Source organism: Schistocerca piceifrons, chromosome 3 (genome assembly GCF_021461385.2).
Source record: "Schistocerca piceifrons isolate TAMUIC-IGC-003096 chromosome 3, iqSchPice1.1, whole genome shotgun sequence".
Classification (NCBI taxonomy): Eukaryota; Metazoa; Arthropoda; class Insecta; order Orthoptera; family Acrididae; genus Schistocerca; species Schistocerca piceifrons.
The window spans coordinates 522,394,393-522,408,361 of record NC_060140.1 but is presented as its reverse complement, the minus strand read 5'-3'; the positions used below and the strand labels follow the sequence as shown (position 1 = coordinate 522,408,361).

The 13,969-nt window shown below is 46.1% G+C and overlaps 1 protein-coding gene across 2 annotated transcripts in view; it reads right to left on the bottom strand.

Annotated features, from left to right (window-relative positions):
• LOC124788340 (ABC transporter G family member 23) overlaps nt 1-13,969 on the bottom strand; it is a 465,453-nt gene that overhangs the window by 112,840 nt on the left and 338,644 nt on the right. For both annotated transcript variants that reach the window (XM_047255600.1, XM_047255598.1), the window contains one exon: nt 3,069-3,334. In XM_047255600.1, the coding sequence (XP_047111556.1) occupies nt 3,069-3,334 (266 nt within the window). The remainder of the gene's footprint in view (nt 1-3,068; nt 3,335-13,969) is intronic.

Here is a 13,969-nt window from a genome sequence, read left to right as displayed (position 1 = left end):
GTTGAAGTGCTACTCGTGCTCTACACACGCTGTCAGTATGAATCAAATCGACGATGCGAAATTCGTGCGGTCCTCTTGTGAGTCTGTTGTTACAGCACGGCCGATATTTCGTCGGCATTTTAATCGCATAGCTCCAAGTCGGAATACGATCCTAAAATAGGTTTCAGCTGTCAGAACAACAGAAAACATTCTTATCAAGAAGCAAGGACACCCGAAAACGACGCCATTGCGAAAGAGTCAATCATCAGTAGTCCGAGACGATCCGCACATAAATCTGTCTACAGATCACATATGAGTCTGTGAGAAAACTGCCACAACGCGATTTAGAATTCCATTCCTATAAATTGCTGGTGATTCAGCAGGTGAAAGATAGTGGCTTTCAACGACGTGAAGACTTCGCTGTGTGTATGCAAATTATGTCTGAACGCGACCCAAATGCAATAGGAGCATTTTCACTTAAATCGTTCAATTAACTAACAGAGCTACTGTTTTTGGGCCCCTAAACAGCCTTCTGTACATTGTGAAAGACTTCTTCATTCCCCATATGTAATTGTACTGTGCGCCATAGCTGCGGCTGGTGTATTCGCACCTTTTTTTATGGCATAACAGCGAAAGTGAAATTCAGATCTCGTTTTTACACATGATGATCACGTTCTTTGTGCCGAAATTGCGGAAACGACAGATAAATGGGAAGAGTGTTTATTTTCAATAGGATTGTGCAACAACGCACACTGCAAGTGCAGCCATGGCAGCTGTGAGGAACATTTTCTCTAGATGCCTGATTCTTGGTTTCAGTGATCTTCTTTCAATGCCAAGATCACCGGACTTGTCCTCTTGAGGCGGCGTAAGAAGCTTCCTGACAGTTCACAGCAGTATTGCCAGCTTTCAACTGCGAAGTACTAACGGCTGCAGGCGGAATCGTAGGCGTCTGTAGAACAAGAACCACACTGAGGCGTTGCCACGGAGACGTTTACAAAATCTCGTTACGGCACTGGCTGAGGCAGCCCCGCGAAGCTGCGGCGCGCCCGGCCCGCTGCAGTTGCCAGGCATCAACTTACGATGACTCAGCTACAGTTGAGGTATTTGAAAGAGCACATCTACGTTAACAAACACGAAATTTGAAAGCCGTAGGTTTGAAGAAGTAGGTCTGATTAGCCAGTGCCTGTTAGATGAAGTCTTCAGTTACTTTCGGCAGTGAACTCAGAATCGTAAATCGCAATCGACAGAAGGCTGCCTTCCGGATGACCATATTTTAGCGTTGCGGGAACATGCCAGGACCCGATGCTGAGTTTCAAACGCTTCTCGACATCTGCAATTTCAGCAATTTTGCCTTATCAGGAGCTTCGTCACTGGGGCAATAGTCGACTTTTCGACATGTTTTCACGTCGCTTACAGCGGCGCGTACTTGACTTAAACCGGAACAAGAACTGCCCAGGCGTGTATAAAAGCTGTCCGTTTGGCCAGGCTGGGACGCCTACACAGCCAGGCTTCGAATCGGCATCCGTTGTGCACGGCTGCCACTGCCAAGCGCCAACGTTGTTCCTGCTTCAGGACGGAAACAGGTGAGGCGAGGATCGAAGTAATGCTCTCATAGGCACCGCTGGCGCTCGACACTTGCCTCGGACGGGGAGACGCAAGTGCCCCGCCAGAAGCAAAACAACAGTAGGCCGCCGAGGTAGGCTGACCTTGTGAAGGCCTTAGCATTACGGGGGCAGCGGCTACCGCCGTCCTCTTGAAACCACTTTTCGCCATCGTGAGTCGCGAGATTGACGCCTGACCGCATCTGTGGAACGTAGACGCCATGTATCGACGCCGGGCGCGCCTCTGGCCGCTGTTGCACACCTATACTTCCTAGAGTTCTTTGGAGTAATACACAGTTCATATCAACGCCGTCAGTCTTGCTGCAGCCATCTTCATCCCCGACAGTTTCCTGTACCCCTTGTGATGGGATATCAGTTCAATATCGAATAATAGTTTAATGATTTCACATCCATTATGTGATTGACATTGTACTTGTGCTTCTTGGTGTAGCACTTTCCATTTCCTTCAATGTGTGTTACGAGCCTGAACCATGGTTGGAACAATATCTGACCATTCGATCACTTTCTGAAAATAGGCAGTCTAAAAGTTTGAGATACGCTGCCTATTGGAGTATCTAGAGCAGTGGTCGTCAAAGCTTTTTGCTCAAGAGCCAAAGAGCCAGTATTAACGTTGAGGGATGAGACCTCGGGCCGCATATGTACCAATCTTATTATTAATTGGTGAGCTGTACAAATCGGTAATAGCAAGCGTCCAGTAGACTAGTTGTGGTAAGGGCGCGATAAGTTGGCAGCTGTCCCCTCATGTAGTGATCGTTAAAAATTGGTACCATTGAGACCACACCGTGTCAGCTGTACTCTATTTCAGATTGTTGCACCCTCAGTGACCCAAAAGTCGTAGCATAGTTTTGTCTTGTGTTCTATGTGTGAACGGATGGTTAATTGCTTAATAAAAGTAACTGTACTTATGTTTCAAAGCATTATTCAATATGAGACAGTATGACATACGATTTGAATGTCAGTCTTCTTTTACTCATTGCACTGTATTATTATAATATCTTTAATGTAATGTTCCTCGCTGCAAGTAAGTTCCACATTTGAAGATGACCGTCTCTGTAACACGCATTCACAAATCCATGTTACTTCCGTCTCAAAATTCATACCGTAGCAGCTGATCGCTACGGGACGCTCGCACAGGTGAGTTACCGGTACTGGAAGACGAAGCAATCAAAGTTTCTCGCTGTAACACAGCAGTGGCCGCGGTACTCGACCCCTATACCCGTGAGGTAACTTCACTTAGCTCGTGGACGAATTCATCAACATCCATTAAAATTAAGCACATTTTAAAATCTGAACTGGCTGTGTAAGTACTTTTTTGTTACTACAGCTCTTAACGTTAGTTGACGTTTTGGATTCGGCTGTTAGTTGTCAGATGCATATTGTTATAAAATACGGCTGAGAATCGCGGGCCACACGAATACTTGATTCTTGGCGACCACTGGTCTAGGGAGACAGAAGCGAGAGACTCACATGGTGCCCTTGGGGACGGTCATGTTGAGGCCGTCGAGGATGACGTTGGGCGCAGACTTGGAGCCGTACTTCTTGTAGGCGCGGCGCACGCACACGGCCTGCTGCCGGCGCGTCCACAGGGTGGAGTGCTGCGTCGTGAACTGGCGGCGGCGGCGCTCCTGCAGCGTCTGCAGCTCGAGGCCCACGTCCGCCGACCCGGGGCCGCCGCCGGAGGACTCTGCGGCCGGCCCGGGGCCCGCTGCGACGCCCTCCTCGGCTGCCACCATCTGTAACACCGTGAGCCACCACTGTAGTTGGCTGCTCAACACCAGTAAGGGTCGGTAAACGTTTCTGGTACAGCCTCAGATGACTGCTACAGCTGCCGACCGCTGTGGCCGAGTGGTTCTAGGCGCTTCAGTCCGAAACCGCGCTACTGCTACGGTCGCAGGTTCGAATCCTGCCTCGGGCATGGATGTGTGTGATGTCCTTAGGGTAGTTAGGTTTAAGTAGTTCTAAGTTCTAGAGGACTGGTGACCTCAGATGTTAAGTCCCATAGTGCTCAGAGCCATTTGAACCATTTGATATCTTTCGGACAGTGAGAATTCGTACAGATTTGAAATACCTCACCAAAGGCATCTGGACACATGTATGAATTGACCACTACATGTCAAATGGTTCAAATGGTTCTGAGCAATATGCGACTTAACTTCTGAGGTCATCAGTCGCCTAGAACTTAGAACTAATGAAACCTAACCAACCTTAGGACATCACACACATCCACGCCCGAGGCAGGATTCGAACTTGCGACCATAGCGGTCGCCCGGTTCCAGACTGTAGCGCCTAGAACCGCACGGCCACTGAGGCCGGCCACTAAATGTTACAAGAGGTTGACGCGCCAGTTCAAAAGAAGGTAGGGAATGCTGTTGCTGTCCGTCACAGAAGCAGTCACAACAGAATTCATCAGTCACGCGAGCTCAGTGACTTCGAAGGTGGATAAGTCATTGAATGTCACCACGGTAACAAATTCGCCATGTTGCACAGGTCACACCAATATTCAAGAAAAGTAGGAGAAGTAATCCAATTAATTACAGGCCCATATCAAAAATGGTTCAAATGTCTCTGAGCAAAATGGCTCAAATGGCTCTGAGCACTATGGGACTTAACTTATGAGGTCATCAGTCCCCTAGAACTTAGAACTACTGAAACCTAACCAATCTAAGGACATCACACACATCCATCCCCGAGGCAGGATTCGAACTTGCGACCATAGCGGTCGCCCGGTTCCAGACTGTAGCGCCTAGAACCGCTAGGCCATTCAGGCCCATATCATTAACGTCGATATGCAGCAGGATTTTGGAACGTATATTGTGTTGGAACATTATGAATTACCTCGAAGAGAACAGCCTATTGAAGCATAGTCAAAACATCGTTCTTGTGAAACATAACTAGCTGTTTACCGACACGATGGGCTGAGTACTATTGGCGGGATTTCAGATTGATTCCGCATTTCTAGATTTACTGAAGGCTTTTAGTATTGCACCACAAAAGCGGCTTGTAGTGAAATTGCGTGCTTATGAAATATCGTCTCAGTTATGTGACTGGGTTCGTGATTCCCTGTCACAGAGGTCACAGTTCGTAGAAACTGACGGAAAGTCATCGGGTAAAACAGAAGTGATTTCTGGCGTTCTACGAGGTAGTGTTATAGGCCCTCTGCTGTTACTTATCTATATAAACGATTTAGGAGACAATCTGAGCGGCCGTCTTACGTTGTTTGCAGATGATCCTTTCGTTTACCGTCTAGTGAAGTCATCAGAAGATCAAAACAAACTACAAAACGGTTTAGATAAGATATGTGTATGGTGCAAAAATTGGCAATTGACACTAAATAGTGACAAGTGTGAGATCATCCACATGAATGCTAAAAGGAATCCGTTAAACTTCCGTTACCCGAAAAATCAGTCAAATATGCAGACAGTAAATTCAACTAAATACCTAGAAATTACAATTACGAACAACTTAAATTAGAAAGAACACATGAAAAATGTTGTGGGGAATGCAAACCAACGACTACGTTTTACTATCAGAACACTTAAAAAAATGTAAGAGATCTACTAAAGAGACTGCCTACACTATGCTAGTCCGTCCTCTTATAGGGCACTGCTGCGCGGTCTGGGATCCTTACCAGATAGCATTAAGGGAGTATATCTACAAAGTTCAAAGTAGAGCAGTGGGCTTTTTATTACCCCGAAATAGGGAAGAGTGTCACTGACGTGTTACAGAATTTGCGGTGGACATCATTAAAACAAACGCGTTTTTCGTTACGGCGGAATCTTCTCGCGAAATTTCTATCACCAACTTTCTCCTCCGAATGCGAAAATATTTTGTTGACGCCGATCTACACAGGGAGAAACAAAATCAGAGCTCGCACGGGAAGATATAGGTGCTCATTTTGTCCGCGCGCTTCTGAGATTGGAATAGCAGTGAATTATTATGAAGGTGGTTTGATGATCCCTCTGCCAGGCACTTAAGTGTTATTTTCAGATTATCCATATGGTTGTGGATGTAGATGGTTTTTCAACCTTGCTGAATCTTTTATGTGTATAGACTGAAGCGGCGAGTGAAAATTTGTACCAAGGCCGGGAATCGAACGCGGGTCTGCTGCTTAATAGGCAGGAGCTTTAGCCACTAACCTACCTTGACACAGTGGTTCAGACAGCTGCACTGATCGAGGAGGTAGACATGCCAGGGTGATACGTGCCGTTATGTGAAGCACTGTGCTAAGGTGTCTTAGTGAATAAAGCACCTGCCTAGTAAGCGGGAGACACGGGTTCGAGTCCCGGCCTTGGTACAAATTTGCACTCTCTGCTTCCGTCTATACACACAAAAACATGTCCGTATGCGATAAATAAAGTCTCTGAAATTGTGTCATTCCTTCTAAGGCTGCTGAAGTCGACTGCTGGTGATGTGATTGTGAAGTGGAAACGCAAAGGAACAACCACAGCCAAAACAAGCCCAGGCAGACCTTCTGCACTGACGGGCAGGCACTGCCGAGCACTGCAGACGAGGCTGTAGAGAATCACGTGAACTCTGCGGAAGGAGTCACTCGTCAGTTCCAAAGTGCTACCATAAATCCAGCTAGCTCGACTGTGCATAGAGAGTCAAACAGAATTTGGTACAATGATCAAACAGCTCCTCATTTTGAACGTGATTTCCTTTACAGAGTACTTGCATCTTCCCAGAAGATTCCTACAAATTTAAGTCTTTCATTCGCTTTCCCAATACTAGTTTTACGAATTAATTCCATTTTATATCGCTTCTTGGTATTACCCATAAATGTTTTTGTGATGTGACGCATTTTATATCGCTTCTTAGTATTACCTATAAATGCTTTTGTGATTTGACGTGCTCAAGATGTAATCAGATGCTATCGGGTTGTCTCGTTGTTACAGGCATTATCTTGCATTTATACGTCTGTCAAGAGAACTGCCGCAAGCTGAATTTTTTTCCAAGTGTTTCTGCATTTCCTTACCACCGTACATTGACGACAGTTTCCTGTGGGTTCAAAAATGGTGCAAATGGCTCTGAGCACTATGGGACTTAACTTCTAAAGTCATCAGTCCCCTAGAACTTAGAATTACTTAAACCTAACTAACCTAAGGACATCACACACATCCATGCCCGAGGCAGGATTCGAACCTGCGACCGTAGCGGTCGCACGGTTCCAGACTGCAGCGCCTAGAACCGCCCGGCCACCCCGGCCGGCTTTCCTGTGGGTAGCAGCATCGATAGCTAACAGTTTCGTAGTGCTAGTGATCCTCTTTGATAAGTGGTTTATTAGGAGGATGGCCAAAATAAAACTGTCCCAGAATATTTTTCATGCCCTGAAGATAGGTAACCCAATTTAAATTATCCATCCCAGATGCAGACTGTGTGAGTTGAGCTGCATACCTCAAGGCGCATGAAATACACTGGTGTGCAATAGTTAAGGACGAAAGTGACTGTCAACTTACATAGCTCAGTGGAACATGGACCACATGTAAGACGGAACTGAAACATCGTAGTACAGAAAATAACTGAAAGAAATACCGTATGAGACAAAGAGAAAGTCGCGGAAGTGGCGCCAAATCGGAAGACTTGCACCCGGCGAGCGGTCTACCCGACGGGAGGTCCTAGTCACACATTTACATTTACTTTTTATTACACCGAATTCACCGTGATTTATGAGGTCCCCTGGACATTTCAAGATGCGAGACAAGGGTCTCAATAGCATGTGTGATCACCACTGACGGCAATGCATGCTCTATAACTCGGCGTGGTCTAGGGCGCCTTGTCCGGCTCCCCACGTCGGAGGTTCGAGTCCTCCCTCGGGCATGGGTGCGTGTGTTGTCCATACCTCAAGTTAATTTAAGTTAGATTAAGTAGTGTGTAGGCGTAGGGACCGATGACCTCAGCAGTCTGGTCCCATAAGACCTTACCACAAATTTCCAATTCTTTTTTTTTTCTGCAACATCCTCAAGGTTCCAGTCGGTCACGTCTGACTACTACAAGGGAAGATCGCTGTATTGTGCAGCAAACACGTCGTAACCCCTTGACATCTGCAGCTGCTGCCCAAGAACAATTAATGTACTCCGTGCTGTATTCTGTTTCATCCAGCACGATCTGGAAAGTAACTAGTACGCTATCCACAAGGTTGGTAAGGAGTTCTTGTGGTAGGGCGTTTCATTCCCCCACCAGCGCGGTTGACAACTGCTGAATGATCATCTGCCCAATGTTTACCATGCGTCCAAGAGCGGATGGTCGGGGAAACGGATAGGCAAGCCCATTCACCGCATGTCCTTTCATTCCACGAGCTCCTCCGACTTCACTGTTCGATGCGGTCGCGGGTTGTCGTCCACAGAAATGAAGTTAGCGTGTAATGCACCCCTGAAAAGACGCTCACGGCAAGGGAGTTCTGTGTCACATTAATGTTGACCGATAAGTGTACCGTGTCAGTGAGTTCGAGGTCAGTACCCCCATGCAACATTATGCCTCTCCATACCATAACACCTGGACCACCAAAACGACGATGTTCGATAATGCTGATCATGCCCTCACTTGGCGAGTGACGGAAACACGTAATGCACCCAGGAACATTGTCTAACATAATCATTCCCTCGGCAGTTGACGTCAGAGCCGCTCCTACACATTTTATATCAGGGACAGGTATGGGGATATTGCGGGCCACGAAAGTTCGTCAACATTACACAGACAGTTCACAGAAACACGTGCCACATGTGGATGAACATTTCCCTCTTCGAAAATGGCATCATATACTGTCGCATGAGAAGTAACACACGAGGACGCAGGACGTCCGCGACATACCGTCGTGCCGTCAGAGTTCCCTCAATTATTACCAGCCGCGACCTGAAGTCATATCCGATGTCTCCACGCAACGTGACGCCAGGAGTAACATTACTGTGTCTCTCCAACACGGTGGAAGAATGTGTCCTATTCCAAGGTCGCCGCTAAGCTTGCCGACGATATGCATCCGAGGTAACGCATAAACACGATTCACGGGATCATTCCAAATACAGTGGTATGCGTTCTGGTGTTAACTGTAGCTTACACATTGGCCGTTAATTCCATAGTTCGGTTGCTGTTAGTCTCCAGATGGCGCTGGATGAAACAGAATGCAGCACGGGGTACATTAATTGTTCTTGGTTGGCAGGTGCAGATGTCAAGGGGTTACGACGTGCTTGCTGCACAATGCAGCGATCCTCCCTTGTAGTAGTCAGACGTGGTCGACTGGAACCTTGACGAGGAGTATACCTCCTGTCAGGTTCCCAAGGAGTCCAACATCCGGCCACTGCCATATCCGAATGCCCCACAAATCTAGAGATTACACGACTCGACTAGCCTGCCAACTGGAGAGCCACAATCAGGCCCTTGCAAACTCTGTCAAGTTCAGATAACGCTGTCTCAACATAGTATACGGCACCTCTACGGCCTTCACAGTGAGGAGCACTCTATACCTCGCACTGTTCACGCCCCTAAGCCTGATAACAACACTAAACGCGAATAATGCCAGTACGTACCGGTGAAAGTTCTATCACCGAGAATTCCAACTATAATTATTTACACACATACACTCCGATGGTGTGTACGTGTACAGGGTTTCATGGACATCGGAATGTTTGTTCTGGGTGCTTTACATTTTTTGTCAGGCAGAGTATGTAGATGTAGATGTATCGCTTTCTTCACGTCTTCTACGTGTGAATAACCCAGAGTTGCTCATTGATTCAGATCCCACGTTAAACTGTAGGTCAGTTTGTAACTGTCTGGGTAAATCAGTCCAGAGGTCGGTGGAAGGTATAGACATACCACCTCCAATAGCAGAATACCGGAAAACAAGCGTAACCCGTTGGCCCGCCCGGTTAGCTGTGCCTTCTAACGCACTGCTTTCCGGGCAGGAAGGCGTGCTGGTCCCCGACACGAATCCGCCCTGCGGATTAGTGTCGAGGTCCGGTGTGCCGGCCAGGCTGTGGATGGTTTTTAAGGCGGTTTTCCATCTGCCTCTTCGAATGCGGGCTGGTTGCCCTTATTCCGCCTCAGTTACACTATGTCAGCGATTGCTGCGCAAACACTGTCTCCACGTACGCGTACACCATAATAACTCTACCACGGAAACGTTGGGGTTACAATCGTCTGATGTGAGACGTTCCCGAGGGGGTCCACTGGGGGCCGAACCGCACAACAACCCTGGGTTCGGTGTGGGGCTGCGGTGGGGTGGGTGGACCGCTGTGGCCTGTTGTGGGGTTGTGAACCACTGAAGGCTACGGCGGGGACGACGCCTCTCCGTTGTTTCTAGGTCCTCAGTTCAATACAATACAACACAATACAACCTGCAGTTCAGGATTACCGGTAGGGCAGGCAATATTTCCGCCACGTTCGGTGGCACAGTTTTCTATTAATGTTTGACTTGAATTCGCAGATTTTAGTTTTCACCTGGGTAATCTGTTTTATTCATGGACCTGTAGCGTCTGTATAATTTAGACTCTAAAAGTTTTGGGTCATCCGTCACCTTAATCTCAAGAGAGGTTCCAAATGATTGAAAAAAAAATGGCTCAGAGCACTATGGGACTTAACATCTGAGGTCATCAGTCCCCTAGAACTACTTAAACCTAACTAACCTAAGGACATTACACTCATCCATGCCCGAGACAGGATTCGAACCTGCGACCGTAGCCGTCGCGCGATTCCGGACTGAAGCACCTAGAACAGCTCGGCCACACGGCCGGCCAAGAGAGGTTCCATTTGCAGTCTTGTATCGCGTCAGACACTTCACTTGTCTCCCAGCACACCGAACAGCGTGTTGTTTTCTGTCTATTGCAGCGATGCCTATTTGTCTGAGAGACACTTGTCTCACTTGAGTTTATAATTGTGTTGGGGAAACGTTCTGGCATTACAAACAGATGTCGTGACCAGTCGGAAGGAGTTGGTTTTGAATGTCCGTCTTGCCACTCTAATTTAGGATTTTCATTGGTTTTCTAAATAATTTCAGATGAAAGCCGAAAGATTCCGTTAAAAGGATGTGGCTTCATCCTTTCCCCATCCTTGTTCAACTAAGCTAGGGCACTTTCCCTTACCTTGACGATTATGAACCGTAAAAATAAGCTTACTCGCTTCATTTTGATATAGCATGCAGCAACAGATAGATGTTAAAGGAACAGGTCTGCGATTTTATACATCTGTTCCCCTAACCTTCTTATAAATAGCAGTAACGTGTGCTCTTTTTACAGTCATTGAAACTACTCATGATAAAAAAATGTAAATAACTCTGCAATCAGGCTCGGAGCCCATGTGGGGGAGGAGGATAATACTACAGCGTACTCTGTTTTAAACTTTGCTTTAATCAGGTCATTTTATCGAAGCACTGGCAGAGTTCGTTGCAGCGGTTATTTGTTTAATAGTAGCTGCATGTAGTTGTTTCACGCCAGTACCAACAGGAAATGTGGTATGTTTGTGTGAGCAAATATTACTTCACTGCAGACGCGAGCAGGTTCACCGCGTAGGAATTTTCCGCATAACAGCGCTGTACGGAGTGACCTGTTCCCGGCTGAGCGTACGCTCTTTGTTTTTGAATGCGGCGTACGCAGAGCCAGCAAGGTCGACAACCGAGCGTAAACTCGACTGGTTTGCTGCGCGGCCGGCGCGGACAGATCGTCTCTCTAGCGCCGATTGTGCGCAGAACAGGTGAAGAGCCCATTCATTCGGCCTAGATGTACACCTCTAGAACATCTCACTACGCAGCACAATCTACTCATGTACGAGAGGAAGGCATATTCACACACACCTTCTGTAGAGTGAGTTCTCACCAGCATCCTAATCGAATCGTTTCCATGGACTTGGTCACAGGTCTTTCCTAGTACATTGCTTCTCGCTGATATTTTCAAAAATCTTTATTATTTTGGACGGTTTTCCGTAGGTTACTTTTAGAAATGTCGGAACGTACAGTTTGTATCTGCATCTGTACTCGGTAAGCCGCTTTACGATGAGTTCGGAGGGTACTAGTGTGCCACAATCGCCCGGGTTCCCGGGTTAGATTCCCGGCGGGGTCAGGGATTTTCTCTGCCTCGTGATGACTGGGTGTTGTGTGCTGTCTTTAGGTTAGTTAGGTTTAAGTAGTTCTAAGTTCTAGGGGACTGATGACCATAGATGTTAAGTCCCATAGTGCTCAGAGCCATTTGAACAATTTTTTTTTTTTTTTTTTTTTTTTTTTTTTTTTTTTTTTTTTTTTTTTTTTTTTTTTTGCGCCACAGACTTTTTTCCCCTTCCTACTTCACCGGGGAAAAATTATGCTCGACGCCTCTCAGTATAAACTGCCATTTGTCCAATTTTCCCCTCCTGATCATTATGTGAGACGCACATTGAAGGAAATGGTATGTTCCTTGACACTGATGCAACTGCAGCTTGCGCATGAGATTTTCAAAGTTGAGGAAAAGGCTATTCGCAATGAATATTGGCTTTCTAGTCAATGGAGTTTGTTGAAAATCTCTGTGAAGTCTCGCCTGAACAAGCTCGTGACGAAACAAGCAAATCTTCTTTGAATTCTGTCTTCCGTTAGCTTCGTAGGTTTCCTAGCATGATGAGCAATATTCAGTTATTGGTCGAACGAGAGTTCGAGGGAATTCAGACTTCCTTCATGGACGCCGGCCGGAGTGGCCGAGAGGTTCTAGGCGCTACAGTCTGGAACCGAGCGACCGCAACGGTTGCAGGTTCGAATCCTGCCTCGGGCATGTATGTGTGTGGTGTCCTTAGGTTAGTTAGGTTTAAGTAGTCCTAAGTTCTAGGGGACTGATGACCTCAGAAGTTAAGTCCCATAGTGCTCAGAGCCATTTGAACCTTCATGGATGAATTACGCTTACTTAGGGTTTTTTCTATATATTTCAGTCTGGCATCAGAATTCCCCATGGGCTATTTTGGAAGTGTTTTCAGAAAAAAAACCGAACTAATTTGTATGTGGCAACGAGGCATCCTAGCGATGTGACATTGGCAGCACTATATCAGTCACAGTTTCCTAAGTAACTCCACCGGTCCATATGATTGCTTACTTTGTTTCGTTTCGGAGCTGCTGCTATTTTGCGTGAAAATGGTGTTTGTGATGATCTTTGCGATGTTTTGCTTATGGAAGCAGCGTTGCAATGAGAAATTTTGTGAGGAAGTGGAGAAAAGTTTCTTCCTCGTTTTATGTCTGAAGAACAGAAGGAATACCAAGTGAACGTATGCAGAATACTCATTGAACTTGCAAACAAAGACTGGTGAACGTCATGAAAAGGATTAAATCACCAAACTATGTTGGGCTTGCAGCTAAGGCACTGAGATAAAATTTCGTTAGTCACAATGGGTTGGCAGAAAGCTCACGTATATAATGCTCTTGGTCCAAATGTACCGTTCGTCTCCACTGATGGGACTCTTGTTTAAAAAATAAAGGGTTCCACTCTCGTTCGTCATCTAACTCTCAGAGAACCTTGAGAAGATTGTCAGAATTTCAAATGGTTCATGCCATGAGATTTTACTCGAAAACAAATTGCAGCAAAATTTGTTCCTCGTTTAATGGCCGAAGAACAGAAAGAATACCGAGTGAACGCAAGCAAAATACTCATTGAACACGCTAACGAGTGGTGAATATCATGAAAAGGATTTAATCACCGGACGATGTTGGGCTCGCAGCTATGGCACTGAGATAAAAGCTCGTTAGTCACAATGAGTTGGCAAGAGATATCAACGCAACTGAAAAGCGCGACTATCACGTCAGCGTCAGGTACAGATATTTTTTCTGTATAGATACATAGACTTCTACGGTTATCGTTGATCTGAATAAAATCCATTTGGGTATTAGGCCTCATCATGTTGGAGCACTGAAAGTATCTCTAAAACCAGCATTTCGAGCATCTTTCAGCATTATGCTTGTTTTTAAGTTTTCGAAATGACACATTTAACTTTGTTATATATATCGGTGAAATGATGCGTTCCTAATATTTGCCTTAAGGTGAAATAGTCGACTTTTATTACTATGCAATAGTTTTCAAAGGTCGCCTTAAACAATACACATAGTGAGATCACAGTTATAACAAGACATCTCGTAGTTAATTCAACGTGAGAACGCGCTTACCAACACAGCTCTGTAAATCTGCAAAAAATCTAACAGCTGTCCTTTCCCAGCCATCCTACTTCCCATAACTCGCTCCCTTTTATCCTGTTTCCAAAGTTCTGAAAAAACATCATGCGGTCACCGTCGGCGACATTCATGAGAATATATCTTGGGAACTAGAGGACGTTCTAAATAATGTTTTTAATATGCACTGTTGGAATGAATTAGGGGAACACGTGAATCAACGTCCGGTAGGTTGAATCTATTTTGACACAGGCGATACCTGTGGTCT